The 16,980-nt window shown below is 41.9% G+C and overlaps 3 protein-coding genes and 1 long non-coding RNA gene across 9 annotated transcripts in view; 3 read left to right on the top strand and 1 right to left on the bottom strand.

Moving 5' to 3' along the window:
* The window catches only part of pycr1b (pyrroline-5-carboxylate reductase 1b), an 83,407-nt gene that overhangs the window by 48,748 nt on the left and 17,679 nt on the right, over nucleotides 1–16,980 (bottom strand). The window lies entirely within an intron of this gene.
* On the top strand, nucleotides 55–2,618 carry LOC127612657 (uncharacterized). Its single transcript, XR_007965896.1, has 2 exons — nucleotides 55–1,077; nucleotides 1,272–2,618. It is a non-coding gene; the product is annotated as an uncharacterized LOC127612657 (long non-coding RNA).
* Nucleotides 3,941–16,980, top strand: part of LOC127612594 (inactive tyrosine-protein kinase 7) — a 53,835-nt gene continuing 40,795 nt past the window's right edge. Inside the window, exons 1-10 of one of the 3 annotated variants that reach the window (XR_007965880.1) lie at nucleotides 3,941–4,065; nucleotides 4,773–5,051; nucleotides 5,139–5,435; nucleotides 6,151–6,423; nucleotides 6,509–6,841; nucleotides 7,438–7,491; nucleotides 7,583–7,681; nucleotides 7,790–7,814; nucleotides 7,880–7,996; nucleotides 8,161–8,268. Coding sequence is in view for 2 of the 3 variants with exons in the window: in XM_052083318.1 (XP_051939278.1) it covers nucleotides 4,026–4,065; nucleotides 4,773–5,051; nucleotides 5,139–5,435; nucleotides 6,151–6,423; nucleotides 6,509–6,841; nucleotides 7,438–7,491; nucleotides 7,583–7,681; nucleotides 7,790–7,814; nucleotides 7,944–7,996; nucleotides 8,161–8,243 (1,536 nt within the window). In the remaining variant the exon portion in view is untranslated. Of the gene's footprint in view, nucleotides 4,066–4,772; nucleotides 5,052–5,138; nucleotides 5,436–6,150; nucleotides 6,424–6,508; nucleotides 6,842–7,437; nucleotides 7,492–7,582; nucleotides 7,682–7,789; nucleotides 7,819–7,879; nucleotides 7,997–8,160; nucleotides 8,324–16,980 lie in introns of those variants that run through there. The other 2 variants (XM_052083318.1, XM_052083319.1) reach the window with 2 other exon arrangements.
* Nucleotides 8,456–15,418, top strand: si:dkey-93h22.7 (platelet endothelial cell adhesion molecule). Of its 4 annotated transcripts, XM_052083316.1 has the most exons (12): nucleotides 8,456–8,627; nucleotides 8,708–8,734; nucleotides 10,394–10,517; nucleotides 10,593–10,768; nucleotides 11,593–11,779; nucleotides 11,878–11,984; nucleotides 12,861–13,130; nucleotides 13,211–13,516; nucleotides 13,601–13,702; nucleotides 13,786–13,813; nucleotides 14,096–14,222; nucleotides 15,091–15,418. In XM_052083316.1, exons 1-12 carry the CDS (start codon nucleotides 8,594–8,596, stop codon nucleotides 15,106–15,108), a joined length of 1,506 nt encoding a protein of 501 aa, XP_051939276.1. In that variant the 5' UTR covers nucleotides 8,456–8,593; the 3' UTR covers nucleotides 15,109–15,418. The 4 variants fall into 4 exon arrangements, with proteins under 4 accessions (XP_051939276.1, XP_051939274.1, XP_051939275.1 ...); XM_052083314.1 differs by lacking the exon at nucleotides 15,091–15,418 and having other exon boundaries at nucleotides 14,096–15,077; XM_052083315.1 differs by lacking the exons at nucleotides 8,708–8,734; nucleotides 15,091–15,418 and having other exon boundaries at nucleotides 8,457–8,627; nucleotides 14,096–15,077.

Genomic DNA, 16,980 nt, shown 5'->3' with positions numbered 1-16,980 from the left:
ATATCCTACTCACAACCATTTTCAACGCACCCAACTCCAGATTTATATCCTGTATTTAGCGACATGACACTTTGATTGATAAACAAGTAACTACAAGTTTCCCCCAAACATTTCTCGCAGTGGTTGCGCCTGATTCGCACCAGTTGCTCTGGCGGTTTTTGGAAAGACATTTAAAACTGCAACAATTAAATAGCACTTCAATACAGGATACGCTATGGAATGTATCGTGCCCGTCTGAACATTCTCTGAAGAATGTTCTGATTCAGCGGTTCTAGTAAATGTCGATTTTAACATATGTATACAGTACTTGACTTCAAAGTATTTTACTGCCAACTGTATAATGCAACAGGGGTCACCAACATGGTGCATGTGGGCACCATGGAGCCCCTGAGGACCATATGAATAGCCCGTGCGCGGGGGTGCTTTAATAATACTGTGTAGGTCATAGTGATGGGACAGTGTGTGGCGGGGTTTTTTTGGTTTTTTTTTTTTGGGGGGGGGTGCATGTGATCATTTGAAAATGGCATTTACAGAACCAAAAGTGTTGTATATTGATATTCCATATCCATTCATCTGTCCATTTTCTAATCTGTTTAGGGTTGCGGGTGTGCTGGAGCCTATACCAGCTGTCTTTGGGGACTAGACAGGGTCCACCCTGAACTGTTTGACAGCAATGCGTTGTTGACAAATCATTATTGCGTGTCATGTTTCTGCATCCTGTCACATGAATGATTTCCTGTAAACAGTACAGTTTGGGGTGTACCTTTTGGGCAGATGATGCACATCAGACGTCTGCTTCACCCAGTAAAATGTGAGCTGTTCAAACAGGATTTTGCACAACAATGCTAATTCTAGATCAGCCACTGAGGAGCTTTGAATATGACTCAATGGTCCAAAACAGGATATTTTGACTGACACTGGGGAACTAACTTTTGTAGGGCAGAGTGGCTGCTGAGAAGAAAATGTTTTCTGTGTGAATACTTTTGCAGGACGTACATTGTTTGTACCTTTTGTTTATTAACAAGCTAATTGGAGGGAAAATGGGGGCTAATGTCAGCTTCACGAGACTCTTATCAGGTAACACAACATTTTATTCCAAATATGCCTGTACAGTACACTGGATCTGTATGTGGGAGGCTAGAGGACTGTTTTTTTCTGACACTCAAACATTTTAAACAGTCAAAGCAAAATTATTACAGTACTCTCACATTGTAATCTTTTTTTCATGTTATTTTGGCTGCAGAAGAAAGCAATGTTTCCATTGTCGTCAGACTACTGCGAGTATTATCATAAAGAGGTATTTGACCACCTGCCTAGCATGCAGGTTTTCCGGCCTGAGCAGAGCAGACAGGATGTTTCAGATGTTGTATGAAAGTCATTTGCATAATTAAACTAACAATTCAATTGACAAATTCATCTTTGTTTTTAATTTTGTTTGGAAGTTTTAAGAAACCTTTGAAGAGTGATTCAAATGTTTAAATCCCTTTATTATGTTTAATTGTACCGGTTTTTATACAATACTTAAAAAAAATAAAAAAATTAAAATGCAATTTCAAGGTGAAATGTTGATTTGATCCATTCATTCTCTATACCGCTTTTCCTCACAAGGATTGCAAGCATGTCTCCCAAAGACAGCCGGGATAGCTGGAGCCTATCCCGGCTGTCCTTGGGTGAGGCAGCGTACACCCCGAACTGGTCCAATCGCAGGGCACAAATACACAGTCGACCATTCACACTCGCATTCACAGCTACGGACAATTTGGATTCTTCAATTATGGAGTAAATCGAGTGCAATGAATTAAACTCAAGTTGACGTACCACCATAAAAATGAAATCGATGGTGTGAAGAGTACTTCCATGAAATTTGAGGTTTAAATATGCCCGCGACACTGACACACATTGTTTATCTTCTCATCTATACTTGCAGGAGCAGCGTTTCTCCCAGTATGAGGCAAGGAGGACAGTGTGGCAGCGGGTGCGTCTCTACCTGCTGCGGCTCATCCTCCTTCTGCTCGTACTGTCTCTCCTGGGTGGAGTGTTCTACCTCATCTACTTTGCAATCAAAACATCACAGTCTATGGCAAAGGTAGTTGGAGTTGATGTAATATGGCGGATTTGACTTCTTGGTGAAAAGTCTTCCCTTTGTGACACCATCTGATCTCCCTGCGTTCTCCAGAACAATCATTACTGGTTATTCGGTTTCCTCCTCCAGTACTTCCCGCCGATCACCATCACCTCTGTCAACCTTTTGCTCCCTCACACCTTCTGAAAGATGTCATTTTTTGAGGACTATTCCTTCACCCTGCAGGTTAATATCATGTTGGTGAGGTAAAAAGCAGAGCATATTATACACAGTATAAGGGAAGGCTTTTTTTTTTGTATGCACACGGCAGCTGAACTCGGATTGTCTTCCTTCAGGAGCATCTTTTTGAAGCTTGCCTCGCTGGGGATATACTTATTTTTTGTGTATACAACAACACATGAGCATGTAAGACATGTTTTACTTTCATGACAATTTTCAAAGCAGCACTTTTAAAGCTCATTCATGCAACATGGCAACTGATGGCTGTCTCCAACCACCATGACACTGAAACACTCGATAAAGATTGACAAAAGTATTTTTGTATGGGGTCAATTTTTGCTTACAACATGAGCTTACTTCACATTAAGGTACAGTGGATGCTTCTCCTCTTTTTTTTTTTTTACACAATTTTTTTACAGTATTATACATCTAGGCTACACTGTTTTTAAAGGACAGTTTACCCATTTTCACAAATTAACAAAAGTGTAATTGGCCTGTCAATAGATGGGGTAGCACATTATTGTGCAAAAGTATTTGTGTATGTAGAAATGCTGCAAAGGTGCCTTTTGAATATTTCTTAGCGTGCTTATGAGAATACTGTACAGCTAGGAAACACACTTCATCTTCACTTGGTTGTCTCATTCTACTTCTATTCTTCACCTTTTTTGTATTTTGTTTTATTTGTGGATTATTGATTGGAAAATCACTCTGTTGTTTCAAATTTGCCACGAATGAAGGTTAATAGGATTGGACATTCTGTAAATACTGTGCTCGTACTAATAACCAAAATCGACAACTAATTGGCTTATAATCGCCCGTCAATTTTGCAGTGTGGCAGCAAAGCAGTACTTTTGTACACGACAGGGTTATGGCATCACTAAATGAAGCTCCTCATCTAATCATCTAACGCCAACATAGTTCTCAGGCAGCAAGAGGCCTTTCATATTCGACATAGCTTTAGCCAAAAACAGCAAGTATGGTAGTTTTTCAACGACTAACAGAGGTCAGTTTCCCCCCAAAATATACAAGTGCCAGTAAGTTAATTTGTAAATAGTGAACCATGAATATGCATGGCGAACACTGCTGTAGTTATTCTGATATATTTTAAAATGTGGTCAAATGCAGTGCAAAACTTTTTCCAATAGGGTGCATTGCAACGTTAGTTATTAGCAAAAGCAAATACAAAAACTCAGAGGGAACAACAATATCAAGCTGCAGGACCCTCTCAAAATGGAATGGAACCCAAAATAACATTAGTTACGGTTTCATCCCACATTCCAAAAAACATGCGTGGCAGGCTGATTGAATGCTCTAAATTGTCCCGAGGTGTGAGTGTGAGCGTGGATGGTTGTTCGTCTCTGTGTGCCCTGTGATTGGCTGGCAACCGATTCAGGTTGTCCGAAGACAGCTGGGATAGGCTCCAGCACCCCTCGCGACCCTAGTGAGGATCAAGCGGCTCGGAAGATGAATGAATGAATAAATGTATGCTTATACTGTACTAACTGTGCTTAGTATATAGTTTTGGATGTGTTCTGTTAAATAGAAACATTTTCATATGCTTGTGCTTTTGTAATCCTCGTTCACATTCAAAGAACTGATTATTAAAGCCATGCGTGAAGCCAAAGATGACGCCTCAGTTGTTATCTATTTCTAACATGCGTAATTCATGCGTGCACATGAAAACACAGAAAAAAATGTGTCATGGTAAATTTGGAGCAGTGTTATGAGGACCCTACACGCACTTTTTTTGTTGCCACTTCTGGGTGAGTGAAACAATTTCATTAAAAAAAAAAATTAATACACTGTGTTTCAAATGATTTCTCTATACAGTATACTGTTTTAGTTCATTTTTCTAAAAAAAAACAAAAAGAATAAAAATCAACAAAAAGTATAATGGATTAAAAACTGTTGGATACAAAATAATTATATCGGCCTCCAAAATAATTGGTAGACTATTGAACAAAACCAAATTAACATTACCAAAATACCATGTTCCAAATTACCATAGTCCACATTTCCCTAAAAATATTCACATAGGTTGTGAAATACTCCCATCAAATATTTTGCATAACATATTGTATTTAGTATTTTTTTAATTACAACTACAGTAATTAAAACAGTATCACCAGTGCTTCTTGTTGCACATTTGGTGAACAGTACAGTATCACCAAAAAGACATATTTGCCAATCAAGATAAAAATGAACATGGGAGCGCTTTGTCAATATCACCTTGACAATGTGTCACTTGCTTAGTAATGCCGATACACTGTCTTCATTTTCCTTTAATTAGGAAGACAGCGCCTCCACCGGCTGAAGTCAGATACTGCACTCATTTTGACCTAATTTCAACAATCATTCGATCAATTTCATAACAATCAATGAATCATGAATCAGTGTTATACCCATCCCCACCTTTCCCGATTGTTTCATGTGCGTAACTAGTTGCAGTGCTTGTCATGCGTTTCCTCAGGTGGATCAATAGTTTCTCATCCGGTGCTCAATGGTCCTGCCATGGCATACCTTGGTTCCCAAGTGGTTCTGCGTTGTAGCGCCTCCGATTCCTCCCTGCCAGTCACATATGAGCTGAGAAAGGACGGTCTCCTGATTGACGCGAGAGCACACCTCCAAGAGGTCCAGCCTGCATCATTCTCGTTGAAGGTGACTTTGAGGTCAGGAGGGCTGTACCATTGTGAGACAAAGACCGAAGGAAGCGTGGGAATTAGCAACAGCATCAGATTCAATGTCGTTAGTGAGTATCAAGCTAAAATATGCTCATTTAAGTTGATGTACAATAATGAATCTTATGAATCTTCTACCACCAACGCCTCACTTGCAGTACCAGCATCAAACACCAGGGTGATCTCTGACCCCTTTCCCGCAGTCCTATATGAGGGGTCCAGAATGGTTTTGAGGTGCGACGCTGCAAAGGGCTCCCACCTCTCCTATAGCTGGTTTTTCAACAAGAAGCAAGTTACCTCTGCTACCTCTCCTCGGCTGCACATCACTGGGAATCAGCTTGTGATGGAAAGGGCGACTCCAGATTATACTGGGGCCTATTCATGTATGGCATGGTCCAGGGTGCAGGATGTCCAAAGGTTTTCCAGCAGCTCAGAAGTCAAGGTGATAGTCAAAGGTATAGATATACTCGTGAAATGACACTTAGGTCCAGAAGTACGTCAAGTGACAATTAGCATGATTTTGCTCGTGATACAAGGGCAGCATAATCATAGTGTGGGTGGTGTTTTTTACGACCTTTGCCTCACAGTTGTGGGAGCGAGGCTTCCAATCTAATTGTGACCTGAGACGTAACAATAGCCAAGGAAGCGAGCTGAAGCTTGCGCTTTTGCCAGACACAATTAGAAAAGTATCAGCTTGTGTTTTCAATTGTCAGGGGGGGGGAAAAAAGCCTTACGTGTGAGATCTGAAATGTACTCTGTTGCTCATCTCAACTACACAAGTACTGCACACCAACAGAGTAAGCATAGACTGATTTTTTATTTTTTTTATCCGAGTCATGTGTGGGGAGTTCACATTTGAAAAATTGGTAAGAGCAGAAGAGGGCTTGCCTTTCTTCTAGAATTAACGAAGACGAATAAATAAGTTCAAAAAATGTTTTGATTTCAGGAGGGTGACATTTGTCTCATGGGATTGTATTTTGTTCAAAATTTATGGAAGGAAAAATTTTGTAAGAATGAACTTGATGAGACTTTAGAAATGCTGTTTACATGCACCATAAGATTTTTATTAGTACAATCCACTATTGTCCAGTTACTTTCCAAAGTAAAAAGAAATGGCATCAGTTGTTACATTTATCTCTCGTCTTCCTTCCCTCTTTATTCATTCTGTAGTCCATCTTTCGAAACCAGAGATCTCTCTTTCCATCTTCAAAGAGGGAACCGGCTACCGTGGTAACGTGACCTGCTGGTCATCCAGAGGAACTGTTCCGGTCAACTTCTCTCTTTTGGTAGACGATAAGATGGTGGCCTCCGTGGTGGCTTCTGAATCCGTCATTGCACGGTTCAGTGTAGCAGTCGTCCCTGGGCTAGATATGGGCGTGGCTCGATGCTGGGTGAAAAATGAGGTGCAAGAGTTGATGAGTGAGCCTCTGACACTGGAAGTGGGTATGAGCTACTCGTGTGTAGGAACTACCCTTATTGCTTATTGTGTTTTGTTTTGTCAACAATTCATTATTTCCTGCTTGTCCAGTTCCAGTTGGAGGTGACGTAAACGTTGAAGTTCAATATGTCTACAGATCGGACGCCACACTGGCTGCGGCCTTACTGACATGTCATGTCAGTCGAGGGTCTTTCCCTTTTGTCTCTTGGCGTTTTAATAACGCCACGCTTCCTTCTGAAACACAAGTGGATTTCAAGGGGCAGCAGGTCCGACCTCAGTTTGCCCTGATGGACTGGGGACGTACTCTTGTTCTAGCCAAACTGGACTCCGAAGACTCAGGCTTTTACCAATGCAGGGCCAGGGACAGATATGACGACTCCAGTCCTTGGGTGGAAAGTGGAGCCATTCTCATTCAAATCAAAGGTGAACATTTCAAGACTAAAATATACAGACTGATATAGTACAGGGTGGCCCGGTAGTCCAGTGGTTAGCACGTCGGCTCGATTCCAGCTCCGGCCTCCCTGTGTGGAGTTTGCATGTTCTGCCCGGGCCTACGTGGGTTTTCTCCGGGTGCTCCGGTTTCCTCCCACATTCCAAAAACATGTGTGGCAGGCTGATTGAACACTCTAAATTGTCCCTAGTTGTGAGTGTGAGTGCGAATGGTTGTTCGTTTCCGTGTGCCCTGCGATTGGCTGGCAACCGAATCAGGGTGTCCCCCGCCTACTGCCCGAAGACAGCTGGGATAGGCTCCAGCACACCCCGCGACCCTAGTGAGGATCAAGCGGCTTGGAAGATGAATGAATGAATGAATGAATGAATGAATGAATGATATAGTACACTTAGATTCCAGTGAATGGTGCACGAAGACAGCAAATCAAACATTGTATCCCCCAATCAATGGACTGTATTTCAAAAATACAAAATTAAGCCTTTCATAGAATGTAAAACAAATTAGATTTCCTTTTATGTAAGATTTGTCCACTCTTGTTTTGGGTCATGAATTTTCAATTCTAAACCAGACTGGATGCTTGACAACAGACCCCAAGAAGCAGCGTCTCCTGAAACAGCACCAAGTAAACTCAACCCATAGCAATGATTTCAATGCTGCTTGAGCATGTATATAAATTCAATAACTGTTCTTTTTTTTTTTTTCTATTGACCAAGTGGTCACGGAGATCATTGCCATAATATTCTGCTGCTTTCTACTCCTCACTTTGGCAGTCAGCGGCTATTGCGTGTACAGGATGATTGACAACAAAAAAGGTGAGCGTGTATGTGTGTGTCTGAATGTGTTTGGTTCAGTGAGGGGGCATTTCCATGGCTGCAGAATTAAATGTGTTGGGGTTTTTTTTTCCTGCCCATCTTACTCAGGTCTTCGCTCAAGTACGGCCGCAAAGTAAGTGATTATACTTTGCTGCATGTATTTATTTATTTAATGGAAAAAAAATGTGGTTGGTTAAGGATTCTTCCTTTCAGTGCTACTTCTGATGTGCTGCCTCTGTCTATTCCTGTCTTCCATTTGGAGGGCAAACAGGCTGATACAGTACATGCTCAACAGGCTGCAGTATAAACTCTCAGGTAACACAAGAAAGCAAAACAAAAAAAAATTGTAGTTAGCTGTACACAGTGACATTCAAAGCTTGTGCCTTCAGAAAAAAAAGATAATATCCTCTTCTTTGAATGTTAACTCTAGATCAGCTACAAGTTAACATTATGACATTTGTTCCTTTTTGCTGTTCTAGATTATGGAGAGCCCTGTATGAGAGTGTGCCTTTCATCAAGATTCTTCGAGCATTTTTTCACTGTTGCATTTAATTTCTTTTAATCATCATAGTCATTTTCTGCAGGTCCATTTTGACTGTACATTGGGACTCTCTGACAAATAAATTGGGAATTTAAAAATGATGTGCTGTTTTTTTCACTTGAGAAGTATGTTGTCGGATTATGAAATAAGAGCATCTCAGTGTGAGGGGATTGGGTCATGCTGCAGTGTGACTGAGGGGGTGGCCCTGGGAGGGAGGTGTACCATGCTATCAGTTATTTGCACGTTTCAACGAAGTGCGAATGTGTGTGCGTATGTTTGTGTGTTCTTGGAAAACTCTCAAAACTCACGCCTCACACCATCTTTATTTCAACGCAGCATAAACAAGATTTTCCTCAATATATTCTTCAAGAATGTTTCCGTACATTATTGTGGGCTTGTTTCTGGGTAAGTAGAAGAATTAAAAGTGCATGACAGCACTCATTGTACCTGATATTTTATTTTTAAAATTTTCTTGTCCTTCTTAGGGTCGTGTCACTGCAGCAAGGAAGGTGGTAATTGGAATCTATCACAAATATGGACGTATTTATTTAGCTTTTTTTGTACAGGCCCTTTCAAAAATTATGGAATTACCGGGGTTGGAGTATGTTCATTCATCGTTTCAGTTTGGAGGGAAAAAAAAGCAGATCCCGGCCAGGACACAAAACTAAAGTCATTTCACATCACAACTTTCTGGTTTCCAGAAACCCTAAAAGAAATCAAGGGGAGAGATCTGTTCATTTTGAAACAATAGTTTGTCATCCCCGAACATCCTATCAATTGATGGGATAAGAAAAGTGTCCAAAATGTCAACGGGAACTTTTTAACTCTGCTTGGTCTAAAAATATTACTGATACTGACTACCATCTTTTTTTTCTTGATTTCTTTTAGTCTTTCCTTAAGGGGAAGTCAACTACCAAATTTCCTTGAAAATACTATGCTGGCTGCACCTCCACTCGTCTCATCACAAGATTTTGATTAACGTTGTGTTTGTGAAATATAAATTAAGCGGCAAAATGCACCCATTTTTATCCGGGTAGGCCACAGACCAATCACCTGTTTTCTGAGTTTATGTGCTGAGTTGTGATTGGTGGTTACAACTGATGTCATGTTTAGTTGACAGCAATGAACAAAATGGCTGCTCCCTGAGTTGATTAAAAACGAGTGGATTTTGTTGCTTCATGTATACTCCATAAATGCTATATATTAATCAGAATACTGTGTTTAGACTAGTGGGGCTGCATTGAACAGATTATTGTTGCCGGCCCGGTAGTCCAGTGGTTAGCACGTCGGCTTCACAGTGCAGAGGTACCGGGTTCGATTCCAGCTCCGGCCTCCCTGTGTGGAGTTTGCATGTTCTCCCCGGGCCTGCGTGGGTTTTCTCCGGGTGCTCGGGTTTCCTCCCACATTCCAAAAACATGCGTGGCAGGCTGATTGAACACTCTAAATTTTCCCTAGGTGTGAGTGTGAGTGCGAATGGTTGTTCGTTTCTGTGTGCGCTGCGATTGGCTGGCAACCGATTCAGGGTGTCCCCCGCCTACTGCCCGAAGACAGCTGGGATAGGCTCCAGCACCCCCCGCGACCCTAGTGAGGATCAAGCGGCTCGGAAGATGAATGAATGAATGAATGAATTTCCTCCCACATTCCAAAAACATGCATGGCAAGTTGATTGAACACTCTAAATTGTCCCTAGGTGCCAGTGTGAGAGCGGATGTTTGTTCATCTCTGTGTGCCCTGCGATTGGCTGGCAACCGATTCAGGGTGTCCCCCGCCTACTGCCCGAAGACAGCTGGGATAGGCTCCAGCACCCCCCGCGACCCTAGTGAGGATCAAGCGGCTCGGAAGATGAATGAATGAATGAATGAATTTCCTCCCACATTCCAAAAACATGCATGGCAAGTTGATTGAACACTCTAAATTGTCCCTAGGTGCCAGTGTGAGAGCGGATGTTTGTTCATCTCTGTGTGCCCTGCGATTGGCTGGCAACCGATTCAGGGTGTCCCCCGCCTACTGCCCAAAGATAGCTGGGATAGGCTCCAGCACGTCCCGTGACCCTTGTGAGGATCAAGCGGATCGGAAAATGGATGGATGGATGGATGGATGGATGAACATCTTCTGAGACTGGTGATTGCATAATTGGTGATTTACCAGTCCCTCATCCCGTTTTTGATTAGGTGTAATATTGGGACGTCCAGAGTTATTTGGCCCTTCATTGGCCTTGGTGACTGACGTTGCCGACTTTTATTGTCTTCTGTTGATCTACCCTGAGAATCAAACTATCCTATTGGAGTTGTACAAGTGAGTATTACATGATTGAAAACCATACCAAAATCTCGGACGTAAATGTGTAAGTTCTCAATTTGGTGTTCCCAGGGAGGGAAACCGGAACAAGTTGCTGGGGTTCTACAGTTCCTTGGATGGGCAGGTTGCATCCTTTCCCGTCGTAATCAGAACTTTTCATGAGGGCAACCTGGAGTGTGTGGCCAGAGCGCAGAACAATTCTCACGTCGAGCCCTCTGTCAGCAATACACACTACCTCAAGGTCGTAGGTGAGTGTTTCTATTGTGCAAGGGAAATGTGTTACACATTGCATATGTGTCTATCATTGATACCTCAGTATTTCATTGGACCCCTGTTATTCTCAGGGATCGGTTCTGGGCTCACTGTATTTGCTTTAGAGATATCAATTATTCATCGATTATTTGAATCAAGCATGAGCTGGGCCCTATTCCAGGTGCCTCTGGGTGAGAGGCACCCTAAAACTGGGCGCCAGCCAATCGCAGGACACAAATAACTATTTACAGTCACATTCACATGGGGAATTTCTTTAACACTGGTCATTTCGACAGCAATTTTTTAATTTAATTTTAATCAGAGTCTTTTGACTAAAATTTAGTTATTTTTTTTCATCATAATTTTATGATCTACAGAAGATCAATTTTAGTCTCGTTTTAAAATGACCATAAGAGTGAAGTTGACAAAAATTGCTGTAGATTTACTTGACTACAATGAAAAGTATGTCACGGGTCATGTAAACTTTCGCTTCACTTTCTGCAATTCATTACCTTTACCAACTGCCACTAGTGAGTGATACGCGGGCTTACTCCAGCGTTACATAAGAGTCACTCCTCAAAATGCACAATGTTAACAGTGGCTTAAAACTTTGCCAGCCGGAGCTGAACGAATAAAATGGAACCCTGGAGGAATACCAAGATGACTATTCATCAAAATCAATACAACCATAGGCAAACCATAGTTCATGCGCAGATTAAATATCACCCGTTAACCATCTGTAATTGGACATTCCAGGAAAACAAATGTCGGCTTATATGATCCATACTATGTTGTCAGTCTTTGACTGTCTGTTCTACAGAGCCAGTTGCAGGTGCAAAGGTCACCATTGAATCGGGTGCAGAGGAGTTCTTTGAGGGGAGATCACTGGAGCTGAGGTGCACTCTTACAGCTGGAAATCATGTCTCTTACAAATGGCTAGTAAATGGGAAGGCTGTCATACAGTCACCGCTCCACAACGTGGCACAGGACCAGCTTTTCATCTACAGGTCAACCATCTCCCACTGATGGATGACATTTTTGTGTGTCTGAACGAAGCAGTATGTGTCAAAATGAGTTGAGCTGTAATGATGTGTCTCACCCTCAGAACCACCTCTGCAGACAGCGGCGTATACATGTGTGTCGCTACTAATCGCTACAACACAACGAGAGTCTTTACATCCGATAGCCCTGAAGTGAAAATCACTGTCAAAGGTGAATTCACTTGTCATTAAATGTACAAAGTATAATTTTTAGAGGAAAATATAATTCGTGTTTAAAACATTTATTTGACTGATTATAACCCCTCAAGGGAAAATTCAACTTAACCTCTGCTGTATATTTTGTGTGGCACATTACACAAAGAACCAGAATGCAGGTACGCAAAGAGGGATGAGCGACGGCGCGCAAAAAAACTGTGCTGCACTTCTTGAACGAGGGGATGTGGGAGGGTCGTAGCCATGTCTTTTAATTGGCAGCGGGACTCAAACCATGACTGTGAACGTCTCACCTTCGTATTGTTGTAGGTCACAGGCAAATGTTGCACCCAATTGTGTGCATGCTGTTTTTCCTCAAGTGTCATTTATATTCAACACAGACAACTGATTCAATTATTTAAATAATGTTTGTATATGAACATTATTATGCATTGGGACACTTCTTTGGCTGATTTAAAAAAAAATTCAACCCTCGGCGTACTGACTGCAAATGAATGGTGTGTTTAACTATACACCCCTTTGCCTTACCCCTCAAATAGGTGGATTACAAAATGTGCACTTGATGGTTAATTTCACACTTGATGAATGGCGGATCGTCTCGGCATTATAAAATGGAGCACTGCAGCTTTCTAGGAAGATTGTCCGACTGGATTTCTTTAGATTATTTACTTTTATTTTTTAGATTTTTACTGCTTGGTGCTTTCTACGGCCTTTATTACCATTTCGTCTTACTGTTTATTGTGTATGTTAAATCGCTCCATGTACAGCACTTTGTATGCAGCGATGGCTGTTTGAAAGTGCTCTATAAATACTCTTGACTTGAGTTGACTTGAGATTGTATTTTAAGAAACCCTATTTCCACATCTTCCCTCAGACACGGTGTCCGACCCTGACATTTCTTTCAAGGTACTGAAGGAGAATTGCAACTATTTTGCTCTGGTCACCTGCCAGTCAACCAGAGGGACGCTGCCCGTCAGCTTTTCTCTCTACAACAGAACAGAATTGGCTTTCAATACAACAGTTGAAGCGAGAAAAGCAAACTTCAAGGTTCCATTGGTTTTGGACAAATACTTGGGATGGCTCCAGTGCCGGGCCAATAATGGCGATCAGGTTGCACACAGTCGGCGGTTGCCCTTACAAATTGGTAGGTTTGTTTTGCAAGGTGCTGCCAATACTGCAAGACTGACCCCTGTTAACGTCCCTCTATTTGTCTATTCTTAACAGTGAGGGTCGGTGGGCCAGTGATGATGCACTACGACTACGAAATTGGACAAAACTATGCTGTGATTGGCCTCAGGTTCTACTGCAAGGCAACAAAAGGATCTCATCCACGGTACCGGTGGTTCCTCAACCAAACTCTTCTCCAAGGTCGAGGAAACTTTTACCACATGGTCAATCAGCCACCGGACCAGTCCATCCTCCTGTTGTCCGTCGGGAGCAGCAGTGCAGGGACGTATCATTGTGAAGTGTCAGACATCTTTGACAACACCACTGCCATCAGCAGCCAAAAGCAGTACATAGACAAAAAGGGTAATGTCAGTCCAGTCGTCCTCCTGCTTGGATCGAATTGAATGTTTTTCATCTCTCTTTTCGGTCTTCTTCTTGTCGCCCTAGTGCTCAACCGACTCCCCGTTTCTGTGGTGGCTGTTGTCTTTGGATGTTTCACTTTGTTGGTTGTTCTGGTCTCAGGTTGTTGTTTCGTTGGATTGTTTTTTAGTAAGTCCACAGTCAAAGATTTTAGTTTTTTTTAATTGTTTTTCTTCTTCCAGAGTTTGTAACGATTTTAACTCTTCTTGCAGGGAGAAGAGATTGTGGAGAGGAGTCCCTGTGAGTTCCAAAATTGTTGTCCAATCTTAAATGTATTTATAGCACACATTTAATATCAAAGGTGTTAATCCATCATCAAATAGGAAGTTGTTGTTTGATCTATGTCTAACTTTAATCTGGCAAGCATTGGTATGTCTTCTCCAGAACCTCTCTCAATTCTGAATAAATAAAATATGCAGTCGTCCCAAATTTTAAACACAAAACAAAATAACAAATGCTAGCCAATCATCTGCAAGTTTAAAGTCGATTTTTAATTCTTTGGTTTTTACTTTTATCTCACAGGGTGAGCCAAGAGACAGAGAAATTTGCTGCATACGAGGACTCCTTAAATCTACACTTGCAGGCAATGTCAGGGTATCATGAGGACGGTGATGTCGTAAGGTCAGCCAGATGTGATGAATTAGATTGGGTAAGAGCAAATACAGTTACAAGAAAAAGTATGAAGTGTGAATCCTCTGGAATAACCTAAATTTTAGTCTGCTACCCAACTGTCAAATCAATGTAATAAGATCCGAGGTGCTGTTAAAGCTGCCCTATTAAAAAACATAAATAAATAAATTAGCTTTGAGCTTCCTATTCTCATGGAGCATTGCCCCCTGTGCCCAATTGCCGAGAACATTCGTAAAACCAAAAATTGTCAATTGGCACAAAGCTGGAAATGGTTCCTAAAGTATCTCCAAAAACCTTATTGTTCATCAGTCCATGCGAACCGAGATTGTTCATGAAGAAAGTTTGGCACTATTGGTACTCTCCCTAGTAGTGGTGGCCTATAAAATCAAAGTTGAGGTGACACCATGATTTGGGGTTGTTTTACTCCTTCAGGGCCTGGAAGCATTGCTATTTTCTCTGGGGAAAAAAATTAATTCCCCAGTTTATCAAGATATTTTGCAGGAGAAATTAAGCCCGTATGAAGTCCAAAAGGAAAAACAACCCAAATCACAGCAGTAAATTGAGAACTAAATTGCTTCAACGGAAGAGTCTTCTGGAGTTTCCCAATCAGAGTCCTGACCTCAATGAGATTGAGATACAGTAGCATGGTCTCAAAAGTGTGAGTCACACCAGACATCCCAAGAATACTAACGTACTGAAACGTTTTGTACAGAGGACTGGTCCAACATTTCTCCTCGCAGTTGGTCAGGTCTGAGGAGTAACTCCAGAAAACGTTTGTTAGAGATTATTTCTGAAAAAGGAGGCTAACACGGTTATTCTAGGTTGATACACTTTTGCTACCCTGCACTTGGGATGGTTAAATGTACTGTACTGTGTGTTGTTTTCAGGTGTCAGGTGTCTTCTGAAGATGATGAGATCTGATGAGCCCCAAGAGAGCAAACTGCTGTTTTTTTTCGGCTTTTTTTTTTTCTCAACCAAGTGTGCTCAAGGGAACGTGTGCTTCAACGTCAAAAGAATCCGGATTTGAATGTTAGCTCAGGCCTTTCTCGATGGAGCCAATTGGTATAACAAGCCTGCTTTTGAGGGTGCGGTGTGGTAAAGTATGAAGTGCCCAACATCCCCCGCCGACCAAGTGCCTCCCTATCGGATGTGCTCTGGCAACCATAAACTTGTGATCATCTAATCACCCCTGGTGGAGCCACAGGATAAATTATAATAATTCATTCATTCATCTTCCGAACCGCTTGATCCTCACTAGGGTCGCGGGGGGTGCTGGAGCCCATCCCAGCCGTCTCCGGGCAGTAGGGGGACACCCTGAATCGGTTGCCAGCCAATCGCAGGGCACACATAGACGAACAACCATCCATGCTCACACTCACACCTAGGGACAATTTAGAGTGTTCAATCAGCCTGCCATGCATGTTTTTGGAATGTGGGAGGAAACCGGAGCACCCGGAGAAAACCCACGCAGGCCCAGGGAGAACATGCAAACTCCACACAGGAAGGCCGGAGCTGGAACCGAACCCGGTACCTCTGCACTGTGAAGCCGACGTGCTAACCACTGGACTACCGGGCCGCCTAAATTATAATAATGGCAAACAAAAATAATTTAGTTGAGCCTTGGGCACCTAATAATGGTGTGCTACAATCTCCTAACAGCAACAAGTTGTTTGCACAAATGTGTCCATGTGACTGCAAAACCGAGTTAGAGCTAGTTTTGTTGATGAGTGTAGCTGTTTGCAAGCAGACACAGACCATTTGTTGTCTCCCTGTCACCGCAGCACATTATTGCTAACGGAGAAACGGGAAATAAATGAAAATTCTGATCTCGCAGTAGCAGAGACTAGCAGAGGAAGCAACTAATACACATAATTATTTTTCCTTTAGAAGTTTGCCACATTGCCGTGTTGTCGCATAGCAGAGTTCATACGGCTTGATCATTACTACATATATTGCCTGAAAAACATGTGCATGAGTCACACCCACGAATGGAGCTTGGCTCATGAGTTAGATGCAATTGTGAGATGTTTACAACTGCACTGATGTATATGTATGTACTTTACTGTAAGCACTCAGCAGAAAAGTTTGTTTGTCCGTTTGTGGTGTGAAACTGTAAAATAGTATCAATCAGTGCACCATTAAAAAAATGTCTGAACATAATCCTGTTTTTAAAAATGTATAAAAAATAAGATGCACACAATATGGATGGAAGGAGGATGGATGCACATCATGTACAGTACTGTTTATGAGGAAGAACGGTCTAAGTCAGTGGTTCTTAACCTTGTTAGAGGTACCCCAACCAGTTCATATGCACATTCAGCGAACCCTTCATTAGTGAAAAATAAAAAACAGATTTTTTTGAAAATGCATATACCGGTATTAAAAACAGAAAAAAGTAAACACAATAAGTAGAAGTATTAAGTATATGTTTTTTAATTGGGCACAAAATAAACCAAGCCAAGCGTGTCATAACTACCGATAATTGACACGTTGACTCTGGTGGTCTTCACCTCCATGGCAGAAGCTCTGTCGAACCCCTGAGACTGATTCACCGAACCCAGTTCAAGAACCACTGGTCTGGTGTTTCATATATGATCTTTAAAAAATAAGAATAATAACTTTTCCCAACACTTTTTGGAACTGGAACAGATTTTCAGTATGGGATGTTACGATTGTCGATTTTTAATTTCGGGGTTGGGGGTGGGGGGTTCAAGCTACATTTTCAAATTTAAAAACAGCTCATGTAGCTGGCGCGTGAACTGCCTGACCAACTGGCC

This window comes from Hippocampus zosterae, chromosome 13 (genome assembly GCF_025434085.1).
Source record: "Hippocampus zosterae strain Florida chromosome 13, ASM2543408v3, whole genome shotgun sequence".
NCBI classification, from domain to species: domain Eukaryota; kingdom Metazoa; phylum Chordata; class Actinopteri; order Syngnathiformes; family Syngnathidae; genus Hippocampus; species Hippocampus zosterae.
The sequence above is the reverse complement of the archived record's forward strand: the minus strand, read 5'-3'. Positions and strand labels throughout refer to the sequence as shown.

Coding starts and splice junctions, on each gene's coding strand:
- si:dkey-93h22.7 (XM_052083314.1), top strand. CDS start 8,594: ATGTTTCCGTACATTATTGTGGGCTTGTTTCTGG. Junction 11,780..11,877: donor GACCAGCTTTTCATCTACAG/GTCAACCATCTC, acceptor TCTCACCCTCAG/AACCACCTCTGCAGACAGCG. Junction 13,814..14,095: donor GATTGTGGAGAGGAGTCCCT/GTGAGTTCCAAA, acceptor TTTATCTCACAG/GGTGAGCCAAGAGACAGAGA.